The following is a 26,396-nucleotide window of genomic DNA, read 5'->3' on the forward strand; positions in this document are numbered from 1 at the left end:
ATATATATATATATTTTGATTGAGATAGTGATAGATAGAGATATATATCCTTCAAGTCACAAGCTTCAACATATGATTTTTTAATTAAATATTTAAAAGAAAGTGTTGTATACTATTTTAGTAATAAACTGTTAACTCAACCATTAGTATCTACACATCATATTCAATGAGACATAAAAAGTAAATGGAACAATGATTAAGGTGATGTGTTTCTTTTTAAAAATTTGGTAAAAAGAAAGACCCATGGGCTAGCCCTAATCCATAGGGCTTTGGGATATTTAATTCTGTGGATTTTTTTAATGAAAGACTTTTTTTTATCTGTGAACTTTTTTGATTCCAACCCACGTGGACTAGGACGAATGCCTATAATGAGAGCTTAACATGTGTACCCTAGATATATTCTTTTGCACATGAAATCATAAATGAATTCAAAATATAAAAGTAATCTCTATTTTTGTTTCAGGTGTCTAAATTTAAAGTTTATGTACCTGTACACATCTCCACATAAATTTAATTTAAAATTTTAATTTCATCAAATGTTTTCATCTTATTTAAAATTAAACTTTTCGACAAGTCATTTTTTTAAATATAATAGAACATATTATAAATTTTAATATTTTTAATTATAGTTTATTAACAGTTTTTTTTAATTTTATTACCAACATATTTAAATGTAAGATAAAACTAATTTTTTTATATTTTTTTGTTTAGACGTTATTGTTAGTATAATTTTTAAAAAATTAAGATCATATTTAAGATCTAAAATTAAAAAAAATTAAAAAATCATTCTCATAAATTTAAATCATACTTAAGACCTAAAATTATAGATAGAAAATTTCGGATATTAAATTTAAGTCTTTCTCATGCAATTCAATATATAAGATTTTGTCTAAAATTTATATCTTATAAATTTATTGCTAGTCTTTTTTTTTTTTACTTGCATGACTTATTTCTGTCTAACAAATGAAGTAACCACACTAATTTGAATGTTGAATTCAGGTTAGAAGGTTATGAATCACATTTAACATTTAAACTGTCTATTTTAATTATTTCAATAATAAAATTATAGTTGACTTACTTATACTCTTCTGCAAAAATTATAAAACAGAAATGAATTGAAAGAAAAAGATTACCTCGAGGTAAACTTTCTAGTAATAATTTATAATTTAAAAGATAGATAAAATTAATTTTTTTATACTTGAAATTAGTTTATACACAAACTAATTATATAACTTTTTATACAATTTTTCATATATTTTTTGCATAAATTAGTTTCAATATCGAGATCTTAGTTTTATATTATTTTATATTTTTATTTTTAAAATCTTGTGTAAACTTAATTAAATATATCTCAATTAATTAAAAATATTAATCTATATTTGAGTACAATATTTATCAACATGACAATCGAAAAAAAAACTATAAAAACAAAGTTTAATAATTCGCGAAGTTACTATTTGGAATGATAATCTTAAATTAGTCCTTTTCTTTTTTCGCGTCTCAATTGGATCATTATTTTGTAAAAATTGCAACAATTATACTCATGCACAATTACACTCGTGCTATTAAATTGGACCGTCAAATAGCGTTATAATTAGGTTGACGTGGCATGGTCATATTAGTTTTTAAATGATGTGGCTGTGACACAGTGCGTTATGTGAATTTTAGTTGTTTTCAAATAAAAAAGTTAGGAAAAAGTTGGGAAAACTTTTTTATGAATCCCTAATTGTTTCAAAGGTGTTCGTTGTGTCTCTTCTTCCAAGGTGTTTGTTGTTCTAGAAGTAAGAGAGATTTGAAGATGACTCATGTTCGTCTTGCTTATATTTGTTCTTCTTGCGTAAGGAAGATGAACTGATGCTAGATGCGATTTTGGACTTTCTCTATTTTCTGGGTTTATGATTGGGTTCTCTGCAGATTTCCATGGCTGCGATTTGGTTTGCGTCGCAGTGGAGAATGGAGAACAAAAGTGTTTCTTGTGGTGGCTCTTGTAGCGATTTCAGTGCCGCGAACATATAATGACTTTAGGGTTTAATTAGGTTTTTGAAACTTTGGGGCTGCGATGCGAGAATGTTCGCGATATGGGTTCTCTGGGTGTCGTGATTAGGGCTCACGAAGACTGCTGGCTTGATTTTCCTGCAGTTTACCATGGAGATAAACAAGGATGAACGACCCTGGTTCTAAATTAGGGTTCCATGGTGAACTCGTGGTTGTAGTTGATACTCACACAATTGTTGCGACTTGGACGAATTGGGTTTTGAATGGATCTGTTTCTGGGTTTTCCTCTTTCTTTCCTCAACGGGTTTATGAATATGATGAAGATGGAGAAGTAGTGGTGCAATGAGGTGGTGGTTGGCAATCCCTAATTGCTCAATACCTTTTTCTCAACCCCTAATTCGAACAAATTCAATTTTTAATTTGAAAAAAATTCAATCCCTAATTCAAACAAATTCAATCCCTAATTTCTGAAACTCATTCACAATGTTTAATTCATTTTTGTCAATTTCTTTTAAAAATACACAAAAAAGACACATCAGATTCACGTACACCAAAAAATATGAAGTCTTTTAACGGGGTAAAGGTGTAATTGTTACAATTTTTACAAAATAAACACCCAATTAAGACACGAAAAAAAAGAACTAATAAACATCCAATTGAAACGTGAAAAAAAGAACCAATTTGAGAGACCTCACAAATTATTAAACCTTAAAACAATATTGTAAGACATATTTTAAAATAATCTAAATGATTATTAAATATTGTAATTAAAAATTATAAAAGAAATAAATTCACATTTTAAAAATTAAAAAATTACTTTAAGTCATTATTGAATGTTACAATTAAAATTTGTAATATGAATTTTTTGAAATATATTAAGAAATAAAAGTTGGTTGAAACAATTGCAGAAAAAATAACTGTTATTTATTATATGTGGAGAAAATAATTCTATATTTAGGTAATTTTGGAAAAATAATGTGTAAACTAAATAAGAGAATTTCATTATGATATTGAAATTTTTTATTATAGGATTATGGATGTTATTTAAAGTTTTATGATATTTTTATTATAGAGATTAAAAACATATTTAATCCTATAAACAAAGTACATACATTCTAGTTTAATTTTTTTTATTTCTTTAACATCAATATAAAGTTTTACTATGAGAATATAAAAGCTAGCTTATCACTGTATATTTGACTCTATTGGTAGAATGAATTATTATAGCAATTGATTTAGCTTTTGTAAACATATTAAAGTATTTAAAGTAGATCAGTCTAAAATTTTGACCTTTAGAGGTCATGTTCTGAATGGTGAAACTTAAATTTCACAATTTAAATAGTTGTTTTTTCACAAATCAATTTTGGTGTTGATGGTTGAGTCATTTGATGTAAAAAGAATGAATTCATTATTTTCAAGAGGAAAAACATGTGAAAGTATTTTATTTTATTAATATAAAAACATATTTGAAAAAGTTAGCGGTAAAATATAACTATGTACACATTTAATAGGTGATCGGTCCTAGAAGCAAAATAAATACTAACAGTGGATCCACTGTTAATAACTACTTACTAACAACACATTAATAACGCATCTGATTTCCCAAGAAAATAAAAGCAAAAATTACAAAACACTAAAGTCATGAACCCTTTCCAAAGCCTTCTGCCATGCAAATAAAACTTACAACCTATAAATATACCACAACCTCCCTTCTCACCTACACACCCTAACATCTCACTGTAGTATCAACTATTCTCACAAAGACACAAACATGCTTCCGAGTCTGACATCTTTCTTCATTCTAGCTTCTCTTCTCGCTTTGTTAGAGACTCTCTTCCCAGGTAAGTATATTTTTCTTGTTCATCTTCCGTGCTTTTTTCTTTCCTTATATTCAATGCCTTAATATCTATGATTTTCATATTACCACTCTTTCAGTTCCTTTTCTTTCTCTGGAGGTAGTAAGTTAATGAAAATTCTCTTTTGGCTACATTTCCAGGTTTTCCATACCTCAGGATTCCATGCCTGGGGAGGCTGCTTACCAGAGCATACACGATGAGTTGCAGTTTGATGCTATTCCAAAGTTCAACTTGGCTTCCTTTGTCACAACTTCCATGGAAGAAGAGTGCAACAAACTCATCATGGAATCCATCAACAAGAACTACGTGGACATGGACGAATATCCTATCACCACAGACCTTCACGTAGTTTCCCATAATCTTTCCTTCTTTTTTTTTTATATATGCTGGAATATCAGATAGATGTTAAATTTTTTTGGTTCTTATTGACCACCTTCGACAATTTTTTTTTCTTTTTTTAATATCCTGCCACCATTGACCTTCATGTACTTCCTCTTATTTTACAGTTATACAACCATCAAAATTTCCTTTTCAATCTTATTTGTTTTGCTTTTGGCCCCTCACTAAATTTTCTTTCTTTCTGTGGTGTTGAAAACAGAACCGGTGTGTGAACATGATAGCACGTTTGTTCCATGCTGACGTCGGAGAAGATGAGAATGCTATTGGAGCAGGAACTGTTGGGTCATCGGAAGCAATAATGCTGGCAGGACTTGCATTCAAGAAGAAGTGGCAGAACAAACGTAAGGCAGAAGGCAAACCTTATGATAAGCCTAATTTGGTCACTGGCTCCAATGTACAAGTATGTTGGGAGAAATTTGCCAGGTATTTTGAGGTGGAGTTGAGGGAAGTGGAAGTGAGAGAAGGATACTACGTTATGGATCCTGCCAAAGCAGTCCAGCTGGTTGACGAAAATACTATTTGTGTGGCTGCAATATTGGGTTCAACATACAATGGAGAGTTTGAAGACGTGAAGCTCTTGAATGACTTGCTGCTACAAAAGAATAAGCAAACTGGGTGAGTAATATTATTCAATTAATTAGCTGTAGTCATGAATTAAAGTGTTACTAAATTGGTAAGGTTGTGAGATGACAGATGGGAAACTCCTATTCATGTGGATGCTGCAAGTGGTGGTTTCATTGCTCCATTCCTATATCCAGAGCTGGAGTGGGATTTCAGGCTGCCATTGGTGAAGAGCATAAACGTGAGTGGACACAAATATGGGCTTGTTTATGCTGGTATTGGTTGGGTTATTTGGAGGACAAAGGATGACTTACCAGAAGACCTTGTGTTCCATATCAATTACCTTGGAGCTGACCAACCTACTTTTTAGTTCAGTTAACTACAAAACAATTCAGTTAACTACAATGCACCTTTTTCTAATAAATAAATGTAGTTTTGCACTAGTACAACTGTCAATGGCTAATCATCGATAGAGTTAAAAGAATTAGTTCAATTTGATTTTTTTTTAATAATTACAAACAAATAAATTAATATTCAATAACATCACAGCATTTAAAAAAATTAAATTATAAATCTATATAATTAGAATTAGTAAATAATTATAATAAAAAATTTAAAAAAATTAATGAAATATTATTGGTACTATTTTATCATATTATTAAAATTAAATTAATAACTATAATTATTTATCATTACTATTTATTATTAATTTAAAAATATAAAATGTCTAAAATTTGATTCTCATATTAAATATAGTTTAATTTAATAATATAAATTTGTTTATATATTATTTTATATAGATTAAAAACTTAATCTCTAAAAAATATTTCTGTTTATCTCTGTTTTGCGTTATTCGAAATATTTTTATTTTGACAATTATCTAGTTTAATATAAAAACTCTCATCTTTCTTCTCTTCTCACCTTTTTCTGAATTCTCATATATATATATATATATATATATATATATATATATATAATATTATATTTTATAATTATTTACATAAGTACTTTTATCTTTTTATTTTTACAATTATAGTTAATTTTATTAAGTTATAAAAATAATTACCAGTTTTTGAAATATAATTACAATATAATAAAATTTAGTTTTTTTTAAAATAGATAATTATTTTAGTATAAATTTAATAATATCATTTTATTTTAATAATTATTATAATAATAGTTAACTTTTTAAGAACAACTAATTAATACAAAAATTAATACAAAAATTATTTATCATTACTATAATTATTTATCATTACAATTTAATTATGTTGTGGATTGTCTAAACTTAAGAACAACTAATTAATACAAAAATTAACTAAATAAAAAATCCCCAATTAAGGTAAGATACTAAAATTAAATCAGAAATAAAAACTTATAAGTTTAATATAAGAAAATTAAATCAAAAATTGTAATAATAGAACGTCAACATGACCATCAACAAAAAATATTTATAACCATAGTGAATCGATGATTGAAAGAAAAAAATGATAGAAAAAGACTTTACCACAAAGCATGGTAGAAGATAAACATAAAAGAGATAGTTTATGCAGTTAACTGCACTATAACTATAAAGGTTCAGTTTTTTAAAACTGAACCACAACATAGTATAATTTAGTTATCAGTAAAAATAGTTTAGTTTTTATAGTTTAATATAGTATAGATAATCTATAGTTTAGTGCAGTTAAGTTAATTATGCCCAGCCCTAGTCATTTTGTTTTCATCTATGTTAGTTTGTTTTCCTATGATTCGATGTCAGTAGATTCACTCTATCTATTTTTTTTAATGTTCCACTCATTAGTTTTGCTATAAAAGTTCAATTGTTGTCAATCTAAGATTGTGTTTTAAAAAATTACACAGAACGAGAAAGCAGTAAGAAAATAAAATAAATTTCTTCATAAACTATTAAGTTATGGAAAAACTGATTTATAAAACTTATTTCAATCAAACTTACAAATATTTACTGGTGGAAAGTAATAGTCTTAAATATGTTTACTTTTCTCCCTAAATATGATTCTATTTTAATTTTGTTTCTATATATTTTCTTCTTCTTCTTCCTCCAAAATCTGTTTTCTTTTGTTATTATTTAACCTTGTAAGGTATTATTTATTTTTAGTCTATCTGATATTTTTAGAGGTGCTACATAAATTAAGAAGAACAAAAGTAAATTCACAATAATTAAATATGAAAAGTTATAGAAAAAATAAGCAAAATGTAGCAATTTCAAAAACTAAAAACATTTAAGTTTATATTTAATTTTAAAATGCCCTTTTCAGGATATCTATTTTTTTCTTCAATTTCACCTAATTTTTTTTATCAACAGAAAATAAATAAAATATAGGAAGTACATCTATGCTTATACATATCACAATGATTACAAAAATAGGAAGAACTCAACTTGAATAATCACTCTCGAAGAGACTCCTACAAAAACCTTTACAACTGCCATTTCAATAACGGAATATTGAAGGGGTAGCCGGTGCATGGCACCCCAATCTTTTTGAAAGTTTTTAAATTATATGTAATATATATATTGAGAATTGATGAGAATTAATTTAGGTATTTTTTTAATAAAATACAATATTTAATGCTAAGAAATAATAAAGCATAAAATCAAATATAATAAATGATAAAAAAATTTATTAAAATGTTTTCTATTTTCTTTCCCATTATCTTTTGAGTTTTTTCTTTTATATATTTTACTTATTTTTCTCTCTCATATATTTTCTTATTTTCTTTTGTTTATGAAGAAAAGAAAGAAAATTAGACACAAACTCATTATTACTGTTCTCGTTTTTTAGTTGTTCTTTTTTATTTTTGACAAGAAAAGTTCAAAAACTTACGAGTGAGGAATTTTATCAACTCAATGTTTTACAATAATAGGAAAAGCAAGGATATTTTTCTTGATCGATCATTTAGTTAATCTTATTTTAAATTTTCATGTTTCTACCACTATGATAGAATGATCAGCAATGAAAATTATCAAAATAAGATTGCAGAATAAAATAAAGATGAATTTATTGCTGACATTATGGTTATTTACATTGAAAAAGAAATTTTTGTTTAGATTATGATAAATTATTTTTTAGTCTTTTAAACTTAAACAAAAAAAAAAATAGGTATGTTGATGAAGAATAAAAGAATAGATTTATTTTTTAAAAGTAATATAAGGAAATTGTGAAGATGAAAACAGGATAGATTAAACTTCTTCATATATGTTAAAGCATGATACTAATAATCTAATTGTTGAATTAGAGGAGTCCTTTTTTAAAGGTTCAAAGACATACAATTGAGGAATTTCATCAGTCATGCTTGAATTATGTCAATCTTAGTAAAGAAAAAAAATGTTAAGGACATTTTACATGATTGATTGTTTAGTTCATTTTATTAACTCTTCTAGTTTCTACAGTTATAACAGAAAAATCATTTTCAACAATGAAGATTATCAATACAATATTACTAAATAAAATGGTAGATGAATTTATTGCGGACAATATAGTTATTTACATTGAAAAAGAAATAGGTAAAATTCTAGTTTTTGTTCAAATATTGATGAATTCATGAATCTAGTCATTATTGTATTAGTGTGAAAATGTTATTAACATTGATGAAAATGGAAAATGAGACTTATTAAATGTGCATCTCTCAATTACAAAAATAATGAAATTTTAAAAGATAAAAAATGAATATAATGAAAAATCCCAAGCCAACTTCAAATATTACTCTCTCGTGAACGAAAGACATATAATTCATTTGTCATCCATCTTCTTTATTTTTTATGCTAAAAAAGAAAATTTATGAACTAACTCTAACTCATAGGACTTTAAGAATATTTAAGCCTACAAACTTTTTTAATAAAGAATTTATTTGACTTTATATAGACTCTTTTTACCCAACCTATTGTTTAAGGTCAAATCCAGTGAAATGAACTAATTTAAATAGTTTTAGTATCTAGATTGAAGCTCCTCAAGTGTACGATATATTCTTTTTACAAATAAACAAATAAAAAAATGTTTAAAAACATATAAATATATATGAATGAGGTATTTTTATAAGAATGACAAATAAAATATTTATTAAAAATAAATAAATTAAACATAAATTAATTATAAAATATAAACTTTTTTTAATTTATACATATATTATAAAAAACATTTTTCTTTTAATTTTTTATCTTAAAACTTAACCCAAAAAAGTTATCCATTCATAACCGTAATAAATGTTCTATTTCCTGTCTAATCTGAAGTTGCACATGTAACTAATGAGAATTAAAGTGTAGCATTTGAAATACTATATCTAATATAGGATAAATTAAAATATCTCTTAAACTTGTCGTAATTTGATTCAAAAATAAACATGTTCTAGTTACTTGCCAAATCCATGGGCCTCTTGTTTCTCTTATGTTTTCCCTAAGACCATAGTTTTTAGGTTTAGTATTTTATACGAAATAAAATAACTTTTTATCTTAAATTTATTAATGTAAAATCAAATGATATTTTTTCAAAAAAAGTAAACTATATGTATTAATTTTAATTACTAAAAGTCGTATCTTGATTCACATACTTGACTTGTATAAAGTCGTATCTACCACCAAAAAATTTAATTGAATTTTTCTTGGTATAATTGCTATGAAGTCAAATATAATAACATCACAAGAAAAATATTTAATTGAATATTTCTTGGTATAATTTATATAGTCATAATAATAATATCTATCCCAGAATATCTTAATTTATTTTTCTACTTCTTGTAATTTATAAAAAGTCGTAATATCTATAGGCAAAGGATAAATTGGATTTTTTCTTCCTGTTGTGTGCCATGCTTACTGTTTACAACTCTGTAGCATCGACAAAATGCAGACGATTCTATATGCCTTTGGTTCAGTTTATTTTATTTTATTATTCTAAAGTTTCAAAAAAACATAAAATGCGATTATTGTATTTAAAAGAAAGATTCCAAACATTTAGTATCTGATGAATTTTCTTTTCATTGTTTAAGATAAAATATTAAAATATCTTTTAGTTATTGTTTACCGTAAAATATTAAAATACCTTAGTATTGTTTTAATATTTAATATTTTCCTGTGTGTCTCTGTTGCTCCTGGATGTCTGGGATGCTTGCATTTCTTCAACTGTTGTCCTTCGTATTCGCCAAAGGAGGGGGAGGTACCTGCAAAGATACTCCGACGTTCAAGTCAGATATGAGTTATGGAGCTGAAGCTCAGAAGAGAGTAATTGGATACTGCTCTGAAGTATTATTCAGGATCTCTAGAGCATAAAGAGAACGTACCTGGACTTGGGTCCTGTCACTGTATTTATAAAGAATAAAAATAACCACCTTACCTAAAAGTGTGGTTAGTGGCTTTGACTGATATTTTAACTGTCTAAAATATCTAAGATATTTATGTTATTACATAAATATCCTTACTACATAACATGCCCCCCAAGTCCGAGTTAACCGTTGACGTGGTAACTATAGGACTTATGAGTTTGAGGGAGGCTGTCTTTGCTGTAATTAGAGAGCGTGTTCCTGGTCATTGCTCATGTGTGGATTGATCGTGACCGAGTGGTTGCTGGAGCAAGTGAGGCCGAACGTGAGGATACGTATGACCGAGCGGTGGAGGCCGAGTGGCATGCGAGGCCGATCATGAGGACGCTCTTTGACAATTGAATGTTGAGCGTTGAGGCCGAACGACTGACTGATTGGACGCTCGCTGACAATTGAATGTCGAGCGTTGAAGCCGAACGACTGACTGAGTGGACGTTCGTTGATAATCGAATGTCGAGCGTTGAGGCCAAACGACTGACCGAGTGGACGCTCGTTGATAATTGTTTGTCGAGCGTTGAGGCCGAACGACTGACTGAGTGGACGTTCGTTGATAATCGAATGTCGAGCGTTGAGGCCGAACGACTGACCGAGTGGACGCTCGTTGATAATTGTTTGTCGAGCGTTGAGGCCGAACGCTGACTGAGTGGGCGCTCGTTAACCATTGAATGTCGAGCGTTGAGTGTGTCCCTTTGTTCGATGCAGCTGGGTGTTCTAGGGCGAACATCGGCCAGCGGGAGTGTATCCCTTTATGCACGTGTTGCTCGATGCAGCTGGGTGTTCTAGGGCGAACATCGGCCAGCGGGAGTGTATCCCTTTATGCACGTGTTGCTCGATGCAGCTGGGTGTTCTAGGGCGAACATCGGCCAGCGGAAGTGTATCCCTTTATGCACGTGTTGCTCGATGCAGCTGGGTGTTCTAGGGCGAACATCGGCCAGCGGGAGTGTATCCCTTTATGCACGTGTTGCTCGATGCAGCTGGGCTTAGAAGTGCTTCAGGATGATCGGCTTTCAAGTGTCCGCTTTTATGTACAAGATATGTTTATCTGCATTGTAAGAAATAATATTAAGCATATAGGTGAGACCGTTTGGTCAAGTTGCAAACCTGGTGGCTGGACGCTTGAGGCCGAGCGTCAAAGAGATGAAGTGACCGAATGCTTCCTACGGGATTTGGCGAACGCTAATGAAGTGATTGGCCGAATGTGGGAGCGCTCGTATTGAAGAATGGTCGAGCGGTAGAGACCGAACGTGAGGATGAGCGGTTGAAACCGAACGGCCTAGTGTTTGAACGTTCGTACACCTACTGATTGTCGTGCATTTGATTCCGAAGGGAGGTGACGAACGGTCTGCTTATTGAACGGTTGTCCACATTGAGTGTCGAGACGAGGACGAGGGGCTGCTGTTTGAACGCTCGTCCACATTGAGTGTCGAGCATTCGTTTCCGCAGGGTGAGGACGAACGTCCGGCTGTTTGGATGCTCGTACACATGAGTTGTCGAGCGGTCTAGTCGAGCGCAAGGGACTGAATGTCGATGCTGAGAGGAGAGACGAACGCTCCAGGCTGAACGTCAATAGGACGTGCCGTAGATGGTCGAGCTGTAGATGTCGAGAGGCCGAGTGTGAGGCCAAGTGTTTGGACGCTCGTTCACAATGATGAGCGAATGGCTGAATGGTTGAGGCCATGGATGGCCGAACGTCATTGAGGACCAATGTGCGAACATCAGTTGTAGTAGAATGAGCGAACGCTGGCGGATTCGAGTGGACGAACGATATTGAGCGGGTGGCCGACACGACGAACGTTATTGAGCGAACGTTGTGCATTCGAGTGGACGAACGCTTGGGATCCGAACGTTGTCGAGCGTTAAAGTCTGAGTGCGAGGACGAACGCTCGTCACATGGCTTGTCGAACGTTCGGATCCAAATGGTGAGGGCGAACGGCAAACAACAAGGACGCTTGAACACAGGCTTTGGCGAGCGCTTCTTGAACACTCGTTTGTACTGGACTGTCGAACGTTGAGGCCGAATGCGGGAGCGCTCGTATTGACGAATGGTCGAGTGGTAGTGGCCTAACGTTGATAATAAGCAAAGTGATGAACCCTCTAGGCCGCACTTTGATGATCACGCGAAGGGACAAACGCTCTATGCAAAGCTTATGCCGAACGCTTGGAACCGAACGTCAATGATAAGCGAAGTTCCGAACACTCTAGGCCGAACGTCAACGAGAGAGCATTGTTGGCCGAACGCTATTGAAACGAATGGCCGAATGGTTTAGGCCATGGATGGCCGAACGTTGGTGACGGAGTGAAGGAACGTTGATGACCGGTGGAGAGGCCATGGATGGCCGAGCGGTGGTGACGGAGTGAACGAACGTTAAGGATTGAGTGGACGAACGTCGTTGAAGTGGATGGGCGAGGGCTCGTTGAAATGGATGGACGAGCGCTCGTTGAAATGGATTGACGAGCGCTCGTCCACATATTGATTGTCGAGCGTTCGAATCCCATGGGCGAGGCTGAACGCACGTTCACAGGCATTGTCGAGCGCTCCATCGGAAGGGCGAGGACGAAACGCTAGAGGCCGAACATCAGTAATGAGCGAAGTGACGAACGCTCTAGGCTGAACGTTGATGATGAGATGAAAGAACGTTGATGACCGAGTGGACGATGTTGGGGACCGAGCGGACGAACGTCGTGGATGGTTTGAACGTTCGTCCATTTGTTTGTCGAGCGGCCTTAACCAATGTGGAATGCCGAGCGGCTGGACGTGAGGACGGTTTGGACGCTCGACACCTAGTTTGTCGGACGCTCGTACGGAGTTTGAGGTTTGGGGAATAGTTGGATGATGTGGAGGCAGAACCGAACTACGCGTGGAATGCGCGGGTGTTGCGGAAGACATGGAGAATGGGTCTGCGATCTTTTTGGCGATTTTTCGTGTGGGAATCTTCCGCGCAGACGGTTAGCTTGCTCATGTGACGGGAACCGAGCTCCTGGCAAAATCGCCAGTCAGACCAGGTTGTGACCTTGTGACGGCACTGGCGCGGTGGCGGATGCCCCCCAATGTTTCGGTGTCAAAGAAGCGGAGGTTGTCGTCTGGGTGGTCCGGCCCTGTAAGAGGTGGGCGCGATCTTTGGGTTGCGATTTGGGAATTTAGGGTTTTAGGTTTGCGGATTGTGCGATCTTGGTTAGAGTTTTTCTCGTTGGGGATTGGGGTTTGTGAAAATTGGGAATTTAGGGATTTCTGGTGTACCTCTGTATCCTTATGAGATGTCGCGCTTTTGAAGAAAAATACTGAAGGCCTGTTACAAAGATCTCTGAGATAATCTCTGGTGTTAAACATGAAATTGGCATTGACTTTTACTACCCCTCCTCCATGGAACAAAAGTTCTCTGCACCGAAAGGAGGTCAGGTACAAGTTCATTTCCTTGATAAACTTGGATAGCAAAACCCCAAGAAAAAGAGAAATTCAAAGAATTTGACTGATCATAGCAGACGGTTTGCTGCAGGATACTGACGGGATCTACATTTGCAGCGACAACCAGATGTTCCAAAGCCTGTACTCTGTCCATGATGGCGAAGATGCTGCGCGGAGAGAACCTCGCACGCGAGAAAGGAGAAGGGTAAGAGCCCTGGTGAAGCCGACGATGGTCTTGACGGTGGGCACGCTGGCTGAGTTCGCCCAAGAAGCGATTCATGGAGGAGAAGGTTATCCCTCTTGTGCGTAAGGAGAAGAGAAAAAGGGGAGCCTGATTCCGTGGCCGGCGACGAGCTCAACGAATGGTGGTGGTCCTAGCTTGGTGGCGATTTGGGAATCTAGGGTTCCCGTTGTTCTGCAATTTCTGGGGTAATTGGGAATTTGGGGAATTAGAAATTGTGGTTTTGATCTTTGCAGTAGCGGCGATGAAGGCGGCAGCCCTTTCATGACATTGTTGTATCTTCCAAATGGAAGGAAAGACTGGGATGACGACGTCGAGATTCAAAGAGGCAGTGGAAGAAGTTTTCTCTCATTTGTCCACCATCTTTGAGGGAGGTGAATGATGAAATTAAGCATGTTTTTGCACTGGATCTGACCCACAAAGGGGAGTGATTTCGTTGATGTCTACTGGCATCAATGGCTCACGGGGGAAGAAGGAGAGAAACCCGCTGGAGGCGTCATTCGATCTGGTAATGACAGTGGCGTCACGGCTCGCGGAGGAGAATCTTGGTGGCGATGCAGCGATTCCATCTTGTTGGAGTAGCTTTATCCGGAGAGGTGATTCATCGAGGCCGAGGCTCCTCTTGTGGCTTTTTTGGGATTGCACTCGGCCCCACGGTGGGCGCCAAAATGTTTCGGTGTACATTTTCCTGTGTGTCTCTGTTGCTCCTGGATGTCTGGGATGCTTGCATTTCTTCAACTGTTGTCCTTCGTATTCGCCAAAGGAGGGGGAGGTACCTGCAAAGATACTCCGACGTTCAAGTCAGATATGAGTTATGGAGCTGAAGCTCAGAAGAGAGTAATTGGATACTGCTCTGAAGTATTATTCAGGATCTCTAGAGCATAAAGAGAACGTACCTGGACTTGGGTCCTGTCACTGTATTTATAAAGAATAAAAATAACCACCTTACCTAAAAGTGTGATTAGTGGCTTTGACTGATATTTTAACTGTCTAAAATATCTAAGATATTTATGTTATTACATAAATATCCTTACTACATAACATTTAATATTTTATTAGTGTTGTTATATTCGTTATAAGTCTTAACTTTATTTAGTTGACGAGTGTTTGAACATTGTAATACTAATATATATAATTTTATATATTACAAATTTTAATCTACATTTTTATTAGGATTTAATTATCTTTTTTATATTTTAAATATTTAATATTATTAAAAAGTAATTATTTTTCAATCTTTAAAATTTTAGGATTCTTTTAATTTTAATTTGAATGTAATTTCTGAAATAAATAAAAGATAGCATAACTCGCTTAATAAAACAATAACTTTATCACGTCTTCTACAATTTCTAGAAAATACTGAAAAAAAAAAGAGAATGAAAAGAAGCGAAAATTATGACACGGTTTCAAGGTCTCTTGTTCTGCTTTGACTAATGCAAAGAAAAATCTCGAACAAAGAACTATTCTCCGCGTCCATCATCCTATAAATACCACAACTTCCATTTTCATTAACACATCGAAACAAAGTTTAAAACAAACATCTTAGTACCAACTCTTCTCTCTTTGCTGTCTTTAAGATCACTAACATATTCCAACACCATGGCTTTTCCAAAACCTGCTTCTGAGTCTGACCTCTTTCTTCATTCCAATTTTGCATCTCGCTATGTTAGGGACTCTCTTCCCAGGTATATATATTTTATTTTCCATCATGCTATCCTCTTCATTTTGTAGTGTTCATTCAGTATCATCTTTGACTTCTCTTTATTTTTATTTTCTTTCTGGGGAGATACTTCATCAAGTGTTGTTTTTTGGTGATGCAGGTTCAGTATGCCTGAGGAGTCCATGCCAAAGGAGGCTGCCTACCAGAACATTCACGATGAGTTGCAACTTGATGCCATTCCAAAGCTTAACTTGGCTTCCTTTGTCACCACTTCCATGGAGGAAGAGTGCAACAAACTCATCATGGAATCCATCAACAAGAACTATGTTGACATGGACGAATATCCTATCACCACTGATCTTCACGTACGTCCTTATCATCAATTTATTTTCCTTTTCAATTTTTATATTTGGACTATGAAAGAGGTATTATATTTTTCTGGTGTTTGAATTGTTCAATAATTTTTTCCACTCCCTCTGGTGTTGTTGTATTTGAATGGAAACAGAATCGGTGTGTGAATATGATAGCACGTTTGTTCCATGCTGAGATTGGAGAAGATGAGAATGCTATTGGAGCAGGAACTGTTGGGTCATCAGAAGCAATAATGCTGGCAGGACTTGCATTCAAGAAGAAGTGGCAGAACAAACGTAAGGCAGAAGGCAAACCTTATGATAAGCCTAATTTGGTCACTGGCTCCAATGTACAAGTATGTTGGGAGAAATTTGCCAGGTATTTTGAGGTGGAGTTGAGGGAAGTGGAAGTGAGAGAAGGATACTACGTTATGGATCCTGCCAAAGCAGTCCAGCTGGTTGACGAAAATACTATTTGTGTGGCTGCAATATTGGGTTCAACATACAATGGAGAGTTTGAAGACGTGAAGCTCTTGAATGACTTGCTGCTACAAAAGAATAAGCAAACTGGGTGAGTAATATTATTCAATTAATTAGCTGTAGTCATGAATTAAAGTGTTACTAAATTGGTAAGGTTGTGAGATGACAGATGGGAAACTCCTATTCATGTGGATGCTGCAAGTGGTGGTTTCATTGCTCCATTCCTATATCCAGAGCTGGAGTGGGATTTCAGGCTGCCATTGGTGAAGAGCATAAACGTGAGTGGACACAAATATGGGCTTGTTTATGCTGGTATTGGTTGGGTTATTTGGAGGACAAAGGATGACTTACCAGAAGACCTTGTGTTCCATATCAATTACCTTGGAGCTGACCAACCCACCTTCACCCTCAATTTCTCCAAAGGTCCTTCTTTACAATCTATGTCTATTCCTTCCAAACCGTCATTACATAATCACACAAGGTACTAAGCTTGTCATCCTCTCTTGCAGGTTCTAGTCAGATCATTGCTCAATATTATCAGCTAGTTCGCCTTGGTCAAGAGGTGAGTTCATATAGTTGGACTTATCAGTTAGATTGACAACCCCTCTAATTCCAAGACTCTAATTATTACAATAAATTCAATCTGATATGTCTAATAAAGATAAGATATGAATAACTATCCATCACAATAATCCAAGTGAAATATAAAAATTGGCTAGAACAGGGTGGATGAACCATTTTCTCTTAGAAACGTTTGATGAACTTGAATATATACGCTTACCTCTGTTGTTGAATTAACTATAGGGTTATCGGAGCATAATGGAGAATTGCAGAGAAAATGCAATGGTGCTGAAAGATAATCTAGAGAAGAGTGGACGCTTTAACATACTATCGAAAGACGATGGTGTTCCAGTGGTGGCATTTTCTCTGAAAGACCGAAGCCAGTACGATGAGTACAAGATATCAGAGATGTTGCGGCGCCACGGTTGGATAGTGCCAGCTTATCCAATGCCACCTGCTGCTCAGCACATTAATGTGCTCCGTGTGGTGATCAGGGCTGAGTTTTCACGTACCCTTGTTCAGCGCCTTTCGTTTGATATACACAATGTGCTGCATGAGCTTGAAAAGGTGCATCCCACAATGACTAGTAACACTGAGGAAGTGAAAAAATCCTTGGTTGATTCTGTAGTGAAGAAAAATGCCATGGATACACAGAAAGAAATCATTGGTCAAGAATCCAACAAGCGTCAGAAAATCATGGCTGCCTAGTTAGGGAGCTCTGTCTCCCTATGCCAACTAAATACGCTGCCTCTATTTGTTTTAACTCCATTCAAGATTCACTGTTAACTATATTTCATTTTTCGTTCCCAAAATATCATTGTTTTTTTTATATATATCGAGGTCGACTGAGATTAGTAATTTAATATATGTATAATGTAGTTTTTTTTGTTGTTGTCAAAATATCCACCTCGTCATTCTTGCTCTAAAAGTTTGGCTTTGGTTTCATGTACATTCCCTCCGTAACTTAAATTCTTGCCACGTGCCATGCCGTCGGTGTTGAAATTTTTTTTTAAGAGATGAACATTTGTTGATTCTAACTGTCCAACCCAAAATATATTATTATTATTAGATCTAATAAATTTAAAACATTTAATAAGTATAAGATGTGTACTTCTAAAGAAAAATTATATTTATGATAATATAAATAGAATTCAAGTTATAATAAATTGAATCTAATATTATTATATTGATTAACATATTGTTATATCTTAAGCTTATTTTATTTATTATTATACTAATAGATTTATGAAAGTTTATAAATACATCATAACATAGGAAGTAATTTATCTGAATATTCATCTTATAATCGATTTTACTCATATAAATCTTTTATTGATTTAAGTGTTTGAGTCTTTATAAGTGAATTTTCTTCCTTTTTTCAACGATTAGGAACTCAAATACAAGTTGTTGTCAACTCCAACTATCTTGGTTGGATCAGTTTGAAATTTTTTTTATAAGAACATTTGGTGTTTATCGTGAAACTCAGGTAACACTTTATCATGTCTCCAGATCTTATACTTTACGTAAAGATAATTCGTTATTATTAGATCGTAGAGGATCAATGTGCACTTTCTATTCTTTTGACCAAGCATGATCAAATGAAATGGTGGAAATTGTCAAGATCATGGTATATCATGCATTTTCAAATAAGGATGGGGTTCCACACATATAAAAGTGTAAGTCAAGTATTTTCGTGAGTCTCATGTGTTGCATACAAGTGAACTCACATATGATTCTTGTTAACTATATTTCACGATGCTAAGTTAAATAAAAAGATATATAAAAACACATTTTTGATAAGATCATCATCATGTGTTGCCGAGTTGTTACCCATATTGTTGAGTTGTTGCTGAGTTTGAACTGAGTTGTTGTCGAGCTGTTATTAAATTGTAGCTAAGTTGTTTTCTAGTGGTGGTCATGAAGTAATTCTCTGTATGATTAATTTCTCCATTGGGGTTAGTTTGTCACACCGTCTTATTGTGACCATAACTATTTTTTTGAGAAACTCAATCATAGTTACTGAATGTTTCCTTTGGTGTGTTGAATATGTCTTTTATGGTTAATAGTTTATATACGCCTTAATCAAATTTTTTATTGTTAACTATCTTAAAATTAGTTTATTAATATACATTTTAATTTCTTACATTTTAAAAATTGATAGAAAGTATAGTGAAATTAATTTATTAGTTTATATTAAGATTTATTAGGTTTTTTAATTTTAAATTTAAATGTAGACTTTGAGCAAACCTTAGTTTTCATTTCAGATTTAGTGTAAATGATTAAAAATTAATCATTTGTACTAATTTGAAATTTGATTGGACAATTTGAAAAAGTTATATTTCAAAATTTGTTAATACATGTACATTGTAAGCCTATGCATGAATTTGATAAAATTTTCGTTTGAACTATTTTGTATTGTTTTCCAAATACATACTTAACTGTGTTCATATGTGACCACTTTATAATGATAAATTTCTTCGTGCAAGTGTTAACATATTATGGAACATAATTTCCTGAATGAATAGGGTCTCATCATGTGAGGATTACAACTGTGAGAACGATGGACTTTGTTATGAACATAATTATGAATCAATGTTGATGAATGTTTGTTCGTTAATGGAGACTATGAAAAAAGAGTTGTTAAATTGTTGTAATATGCTCAAGAAAACATAAAACCTCTAAACATAACATATTATGGTTTTTATATGTTCATTGTCTGAATCAAATTCATCAGCATTTAGGGGAAATGTGAGACCACATATTCTTCTTTGATATCACTAGTGTAAAATAAGCTTTTTACCTAATGTTTATACCTGTTAAAATTAAGTATAAAAGATGATGCAATGATAATATCATAAATAAGATAAATTTTTTTGCACTATTGAAAATAGATATAAAAAATAGTTCTGCACAGCTTAAAATCAAGATAGATATAAAAGTTTTTTTTTATATCAACTACATTTAAAACCGGTATGGAATATTTAATATTCTGCCCCGTTTTCACGCTTCACTTCCTCTGCGCGTCTTCACTTTCACGCTGCTATTCTAATTCTTCCTCGACAAGCTCCGCTATATTCAGCGTAGAGTTGAAAACCGTCAACGTCTGCAACGCCGCTGCCCTTTCCAGTTCGCCAAATCACTACTTCACTTCGTCTGCGTGCGTCTTCACTTTCACGCTGCACTTCTCCTTTGTTTCTAAATCGCCAAATCAATCGTCAAAACCCTCGTGCTCTTGGACCGCGACTCCTCTAGAAGGGTTAGATTCTCTCTTTTGCTATATTTGGGAGATTAGGGTTCCGCGACAACACAAGAACGAAGAAGGTGTGTGATTAAGAGGATGAAATGTGTTTTGGAAGGGTCTTTCATCGAAACTCAGGTACCAAAGCTCACCTCATAACTCACTTTTACATTGAATAAAATATTATTGATGCGCTAGGGTGTTTATAACCATCGTTTGGCTTTGTTGCCATCGTCATTTTGATTTCAATTATTGCATGCAAACTGCTTGCTTAAAGTTCATTGTTACAATTACTGAATTTCACTTTCCATTAATTAATTATATGTATGGAAATAGTAGAGTTGTTTACTGCACAGGAAAAGGCGTTGAAGTTCATTGGTTTTCAACTATTATTCATTAAGTTTCAGACATATTTTAATATGAACAGCAAACTAAAATTCGTGGAAGGTTTTGTATGTGATCGTTATGATGAACTTACTCTTCTTAAAGGGTGATAGGTTTGATACAGTTTATAAAAGAAAGAAAAAAGAAGGTAGTTAGTAAAGTTGTAATTACATAATTGTAACATACTGTTATAAATAATCTTATTAGGAGGTGAGCTGGGAGTTTTTGAGGAATGTTTGAAAAAGGGGTTAGGAGAGAAAGGTCCTCCTGAAAGACCTTGGTCTGTCGTACACTGTTGTTAGATGTTCCTACTACATTGATAGATCAGTTTTGTTCATAATAAAATACAAGAATCTCATTGAATTTGTTCATAATGTTTCTGTTGGACTTATTCCACTTGCATCAGTACACATGTCAATGAATCTCATGCCAAAACATCGAGCCTTCTCATTTGAGGTGATATCTGCTATGGGAAATTTCCAGCAGCTTAAAAATGCAGCAATAAATATAACACCATCAATCAACGAGGCTGTGAATTTAAATGCCTCTTTGTAAAACAAATATAACAAACCCAGGCCATAGGAGCATTCTTCAAAGAAATATTGTAATGGCTCACATCGAAACTCATCGTCTTGATGGAATTGTTTACTTTGCAGATGATGATAACATCTATTCATTGGACCTCTTTCAGCGAATGAGAGAAATAAGGTCTTTCTAAGTTTTTGAGATATTAATTTTGTTTCTCTTTCTCCTTCTCTTGCACACCTTAGCTTCTGATAAGTAATGTACTGAGGCAACATGAATAATAAGATAACAAGCATACATACATTTTGTTTATTATGAATTTCTAATTGTCATTTATTTTGTCTCTCTAGCCTATTGAAGAAGTTTCGTTGATTTGTTTGGTGTCATGTTTAAATTTGTCAATTTCTGAAGTAGAGACTACCTATCTAGTATCTAGATATGTTGCATCCACAAAGGTCTTCTACATTGTGCAAAGTAATGTCAGAATGACGGTCATTCCCTTTCTTTTGTGCACCTTTAGTAATTAATTTCTATCAATCATACATGCATTTATTTTGATAGGATTCCAAAATGATAGGAAACCCCTGAGCCTCACCTCTTTTGGTGTGGAATCATATAATGAATTAGTGCTGGTTTTGAGTTGTGTGATTATTATGAAAAAGACCACTAAAATGCCTCCAAAATACAAATATTATAATACAAAATTGAAAATTATTGTCTAAATAAACAGTTATTTCAATCTAAACACCTTTGAAAAATTAAGAATATAATGTGTATATATTTGTGCATGTGCATAAGGAACATTGATGAGCCCTATCTGCTGCTAATGTTTCTTTTATTAGCATTCAAGTCTTTAATCAAATTGGGTCATGCATAGTGTTCTAGGATATTCCTCTTTCCTACAATAATTTTGCTTTTTCAACGGTTTTTTCATTTATTAGTTGAGATATATCGTCATTTTGATTTGCAGGCGATTTGGGACATGGACTGTAGCAAGATTATCAGGGGATAAAAGTAGAATTGTCTTGCAAGGGCCCATTTGTAATGGAAATCGATTAATTGGATGGCATTCGAATGAACCAATATGGGAAATCCAAAAGATTTCATGCTGAAATGTCGGGTTTTGCCTTCAATAGTACGATACTCTAGGATCCAAAGAAGTGGCATCGCCCTACTCTAGAACCTATCAGGCAACTTGACTCAGTCAAGGACAGTTAGAGGGTTAGTAAATTAATATATCTGTCAGAATCTTGTAGATAAGTTAGAATTCTATACATATAGTAACTGATAATATTAGGATTAATTGAGGATATTAGGATCAGTTAGATTGATGCTATAGATTGATTATGAATTTACTATTAGCCTATAATAGGGTTATTGAATATTCTGTAACTATGTTCTTTCTGCTACAAATTGAACATCTCCATGGTGGTCTTAACACATAAAATTCATTTTCTGTCTTTTCTATCTTCTAAACAATATCTTCATCTTTCTGACTTTATCTATTATTACATAACGTGACATTTTCTGTTCATAATCCAAGTTTTGAAAACATATCCAATCAGATTATCATTAGTCAAGTGTGGTTGGGAATTGTTCTATATGCCCTCATGGCTTTCTACAATAAGGATGGGAGAAAAATGTAGCGTTCAGAACCGTACAACCTTGAATTCTGCCCTCATCAGTGGTGGATTTGCTTTTCTATATGCAGGTCAGCACATTGATTGAGCAGCTGGTTGAAGATGAAAGTCAAATGGAGGGCTTGATGGACAACTGCTCGAGAGTTATGGTCTGGCATATCGATCTTGAATCATCTTATTCGTCCTATCTGCAGAAATGGATTGTAAAGAACAACCTAGATGCCATTTTTCAGCTTCCACTTGTGTGAAATCCTGGTGGAGAAGTGGAGAGTAGTAAATTTTCATCCTGGCTGTAAGTGAAATCTTTAATCTCTAAACTTCTATAGCCCATTTTATTGTTTTAAAATCAATTACTGTCCAGCACTTTATATTTCAAGTTTAACTAGTAGATGTTTTGAACAATGCTAAAATTTCAGTAACTGATTATTTGTCAGATTTATTCTTTATTGAAGTTGGATGAAACTGTTAACAATTATAGATTTGGTTACAATAGAGGGAAAATAGATAAAGGCGGCTCATGTTAGTAAAGTGAAAGTATTTGTTGATAGACAAACACAATAATAGTAAAGTCAAAGCTCATCTGGACTTTCTAAGATGTAATAAATATATAATGAAACTTCTTAAAATTATTTTAAGACTCCTCTGAAATTTAAACCTTTCCTTTAAGCTTGTTACAATAGATGCAATAAAAAAAAAAGGAAGCAGAATCCATAAAACATAGATGGAGGCAAGAGATATAAGATTGTTGGAAGATAGATTTGCAAGATGATTGGAATTATTACGAGTTTGAAGAGTTTGTTGGTGACGAAACCTGGGTTTGGATATTCCCAGCTGATCAAAATCAACCAAACAAATAAGATTTCTCTTCATAGTTGATTTTATCTTAATCAAAGAAAGAGATTCAAGTGATTGAATCATGGAAACCAAATTCTTACTACAATATACACAAAATAGAAAATGAGTTATATACCCGTATTGTAACACAAGCAAGAGCACAGTAACACGATGAATAAAATGCAAGGTAATGAATGATCTTGGTGGTTTTAGTCCAAAAACAAAAGGACTAGTGCATTGAAAAACATGGATGGAGATTAGGAGATGAACATCACATATTTTCACTATTCTGTTACTGTGATCTTTCTTTTTTGTCTTCATCTGTATTCTGCTGCTCCTTTGTCAATTCTAAAGCAAAACCCTTCTTGCCTTTTATTTGAATTTAGTTCACTTATATTTTTGTATCTTTAATTATACAATTTTTGTTTACAGCACCTTTTAATTTTGTTCCAGTTGTTGTGGAAAGGTTAAAGGATATCAATTAATTCTAGGAACATGGTAAATTATTTTCAACCTGAGTAGGTTTTGATTGCAGCTGTTCCTTTGCCTATATGTTTTCCTCTGCCAATTAGGACTTTGGAAATAGTAGCTTTGTTCAGCTCTTTGAGGAGGCCATTAAGTCACATTGTTTGTACAACCACTAACAATAAACTAAGATTTTGTAAGATTGTTTGTTGTAAAGCACAACCTTGCAAATTAATGGTCTTTCCTCTATTGATCTCCTATCAAATACTATATTATTACAAGATACAATCAAGGTATTATGAGATACTTTCTAGATATTTACGTTTGCTTGAGTTTTCAATTGAAATGTGTATACTTTGAATACTGAATACTGTTTATGTTTTTGATATTGTGTGGTCATACGTCAAACAAATCCAGAATTTTGCATATGGAAAGAAGCATTATCTGATATACCATGTTACAATATAAATGTGTGCAGGGAAACTCTCATAAAAGAAAACAATATTTGGAAGTTCAAAGAGGTTTTTGGAATCAGCTACTGAATGCTTTGGAAGGGAAGACATTGGCTTCCAATGATAATATTTGGAAATATGTTGAGGCAGCGAAAGAAGTTGGCAGTTCTGAATATGAGTACGACACTCCTTGGGGTAAACAGGTAAGGTTTTAAAAAGACTAGTCTTAATTAAAGATAAGATGATTTTATTAGATGTAATTGAATAAGATGATTTTATTTGTTGAAATCTCAAGTCAATTTTATAAAATTAAATTAAATTTAAAATTTACTTTTTAACATAATATTAGAATATGATATTTCTTGTTTGATGAAAAACAAGTATATTTATCAAAACAAGAAAAAATAGCTAATTTGTTGTTGAAAAAGTTTACATTTTTTGTTATGGGTGTTAATTTTAGGTGGGTTGGATGTATGGATCAACATCAGAAGATGCACTTACAGGGCTGAAAATCCACACAAGGATGGAGATCTGAAACGTGTTCGCCAGAATTTATAAGCTTTATGGTAATGTGAACATTTTATAACTATGTTAGATAAATTTATTTATGAACTTTGTTGGATAAATATTACATTTTGATGTGTTAATAGAAACAATATTGAGTATTTTGCTTGTTATTGATTATTTAGACTCTAATGTGTATAGGATTGAATTTTATGCAGGTTTGGATATAGATAATAGCACCTACAAATCAAATATTCTAAAAAAAGGTGACTTTTTACACCGGTTATAACATAACCGGGTATAAAAGTGACACTCTTTTATACCTGTGTCCAGCAATAGAGGTATAAAAAAGTGAATTTTTTTACAACGAATGAGACATTTTATACCTGGTCTCAAAAATATCATGTTTAAAAGATCATACTTTTATACCTGTTACAGGTGAAACCGGTGTAAAAGATAATTTTTTGCCTATTCTAGAACAGGTGTAAAAAATCATAAACTTTCTATACTCCCTGCTTCTATACTTACTCGAAAATGGTATAAAAAGCCTTTTTTAACAGGTATAAAAAACCTTTTGCAGTAGTGTATAGTCAAGACTTATACATTTAAACTTAACATGAAGAAATATAAGACAAGTCTACTACGTCACAAACAACAAAATATATTGAAGAATTGATTAGTGATCATTTAAAGGACATGATACGTGATATTGGTGAAGAAATTTTGAGAAGAACTCATTTGTATGATTCTTTAAAGTTTGATCTAGGGCAATAATTGTACCCAAGAAGCAGTAACTTTACATGATTGTAAAAAACTATGCAATATATTTAGTTTAAAATCATAAAGTGGATGGATTAATAGATGTTTCATCGAATTGTTGGAGTTGTTGAAGGAGTTGCTTTTAGAAAATAACATGTCACCTAATTATAACTACAAAGCAAAGAAAATCATATGTCCCATGAGTTTAGAGTACAAAGAGAAACATTCATGCTCTAATGATTGTGTATTACATAAAGACATGTTTGTTTCATTAAAGGTGTGTCCAACATGTGAGTTATCATGATTTAAAAAAAAGTTTATAGAAATAGTGTTGATAAAGAATCAATGGTGCCCCTGCTAAGGTGTTGTGCCCACAATACCTAGGTTCAAAAAAAAATTTAAAGAAGGTATAAAGAACCTACCATGACATGTAGATAACAAAAGGTGTGATAATCTTTTTCAATACCTAGCTAATTCTCCATAATGAAAAAAGATTGATGAAACTTTTCTAGAACTTGGTGTAGAGTCGAGAAACTTAAGAACTAGATTTCTTATAGATGGTATGAATCTTTATGGGTATTAAACAAGTAAATATAATTCATGACCAGTTTTGTTGATAATTTTTAATTTGTCTCCTTTGTTGTGCTTGAAGAAAAAATATATTGTGTTTCTCATGATGATATCATGACCTAAACAATCAAGAAATGACGTTGATGTGTACATAAAACCCTTGATTGATGATGTGAAAATGTTATGAAAAA

General features: G+C 33.2%; 2 protein-coding genes and 1 pseudogene across 2 annotated transcripts; all 3 read left to right on the forward strand.

Annotated features, from left to right (window-relative positions):
* Positions 1-2,161: 2,161 nt before the first annotated feature.
* On the forward strand, positions 2,162-5,214 carry LOC128195042 (glutamate decarboxylase 4-like). The gene is made up of 5 exons (XM_052872017.1): positions 2,162-2,326; positions 3,739-3,836; positions 3,992-4,196; positions 4,450-4,865; positions 4,944-5,214. The coding sequence occupies exons 1-5, from the start codon at positions 2,162-2,164 to the stop codon at positions 5,179-5,181; spliced, it is 1,122 nt and encodes a 373-aa protein (XP_052727977.1). The 3' UTR covers positions 5,182-5,214.
* A 10,086-nt stretch (positions 5,215-15,300) lies between these two features.
* On the forward strand, positions 15,301-17,734 carry LOC108319704 (glutamate decarboxylase 1-like). Its single transcript, XM_017550929.2, has 6 exons — positions 15,301-15,468; positions 15,604-15,808; positions 15,949-16,364; positions 16,443-16,696; positions 16,783-16,835; positions 17,078-17,734. Exons 1-6 carry the CDS (start codon positions 15,383-15,385, stop codon positions 17,540-17,542), a joined length of 1,479 nt encoding a protein of 492 aa, XP_017406418.1. The 5' UTR covers positions 15,301-15,382; the 3' UTR covers positions 17,543-17,734.
* Positions 17,735-19,814: 2,080 nt separating this feature from the next.
* Positions 19,815-25,054, forward strand: LOC108319679 (probable beta-1,4-xylosyltransferase IRX9H; annotated as a pseudogene).
* The last annotated feature ends 1,342 nt before the right edge of the window (positions 25,055-26,396 follow it).

Source organism: Vigna angularis, chromosome 1 (genome assembly GCF_016808095.1).
Source record: "Vigna angularis cultivar LongXiaoDou No.4 chromosome 1, ASM1680809v1, whole genome shotgun sequence".
NCBI classification, from domain to species: Eukaryota; Viridiplantae; Streptophyta; class Magnoliopsida; order Fabales; family Fabaceae; genus Vigna; species Vigna angularis.

What these genes read in the sequence shown, in the direction of transcription:
- LOC128195042 (XM_052872017.1), top strand. Translation starts at nt 2,162, where the DNA reads ATGAACGACCCTGGTTCTAAATTAGGGTTCCATGGTGAACTCGTGGTT. An exon ending in AATATGATGAAGATGGAGAA is followed by an intron (nt 2,327 to 3,738) that starts GTAGTGGTGCAA and finishes ATCTCACTGTAG; the next exon opens with TATCAACTATTCTCACAAAG. An exon ending in GTTAGAGACTCTCTTCCCAG is followed by an intron (nt 3,837 to 3,991) that starts GTAAGTATATTT and finishes CTACATTTCCAG; the next exon opens with GTTTTCCATACCTCAGGATT.
- LOC108319704 (XM_017550929.2), top strand. Translation starts at nt 15,383, where the DNA reads ATGGCTTTTCCAAAACCTGCTTCTGAGTCTGACCTCTTTCTTCATTCC. An exon ending in CTATCACCACTGATCTTCAC is followed by an intron (nt 15,809 to 15,948) that starts GTACGTCCTTAT and finishes GAATGGAAACAG; the next exon opens with AATCGGTGTGTGAATATGAT. An exon ending in CAAAAGAATAAGCAAACTGG is followed by an intron (nt 16,365 to 16,442) that starts GTGAGTAATATT and finishes GTGAGATGACAG; the next exon opens with ATGGGAAACTCCTATTCATG.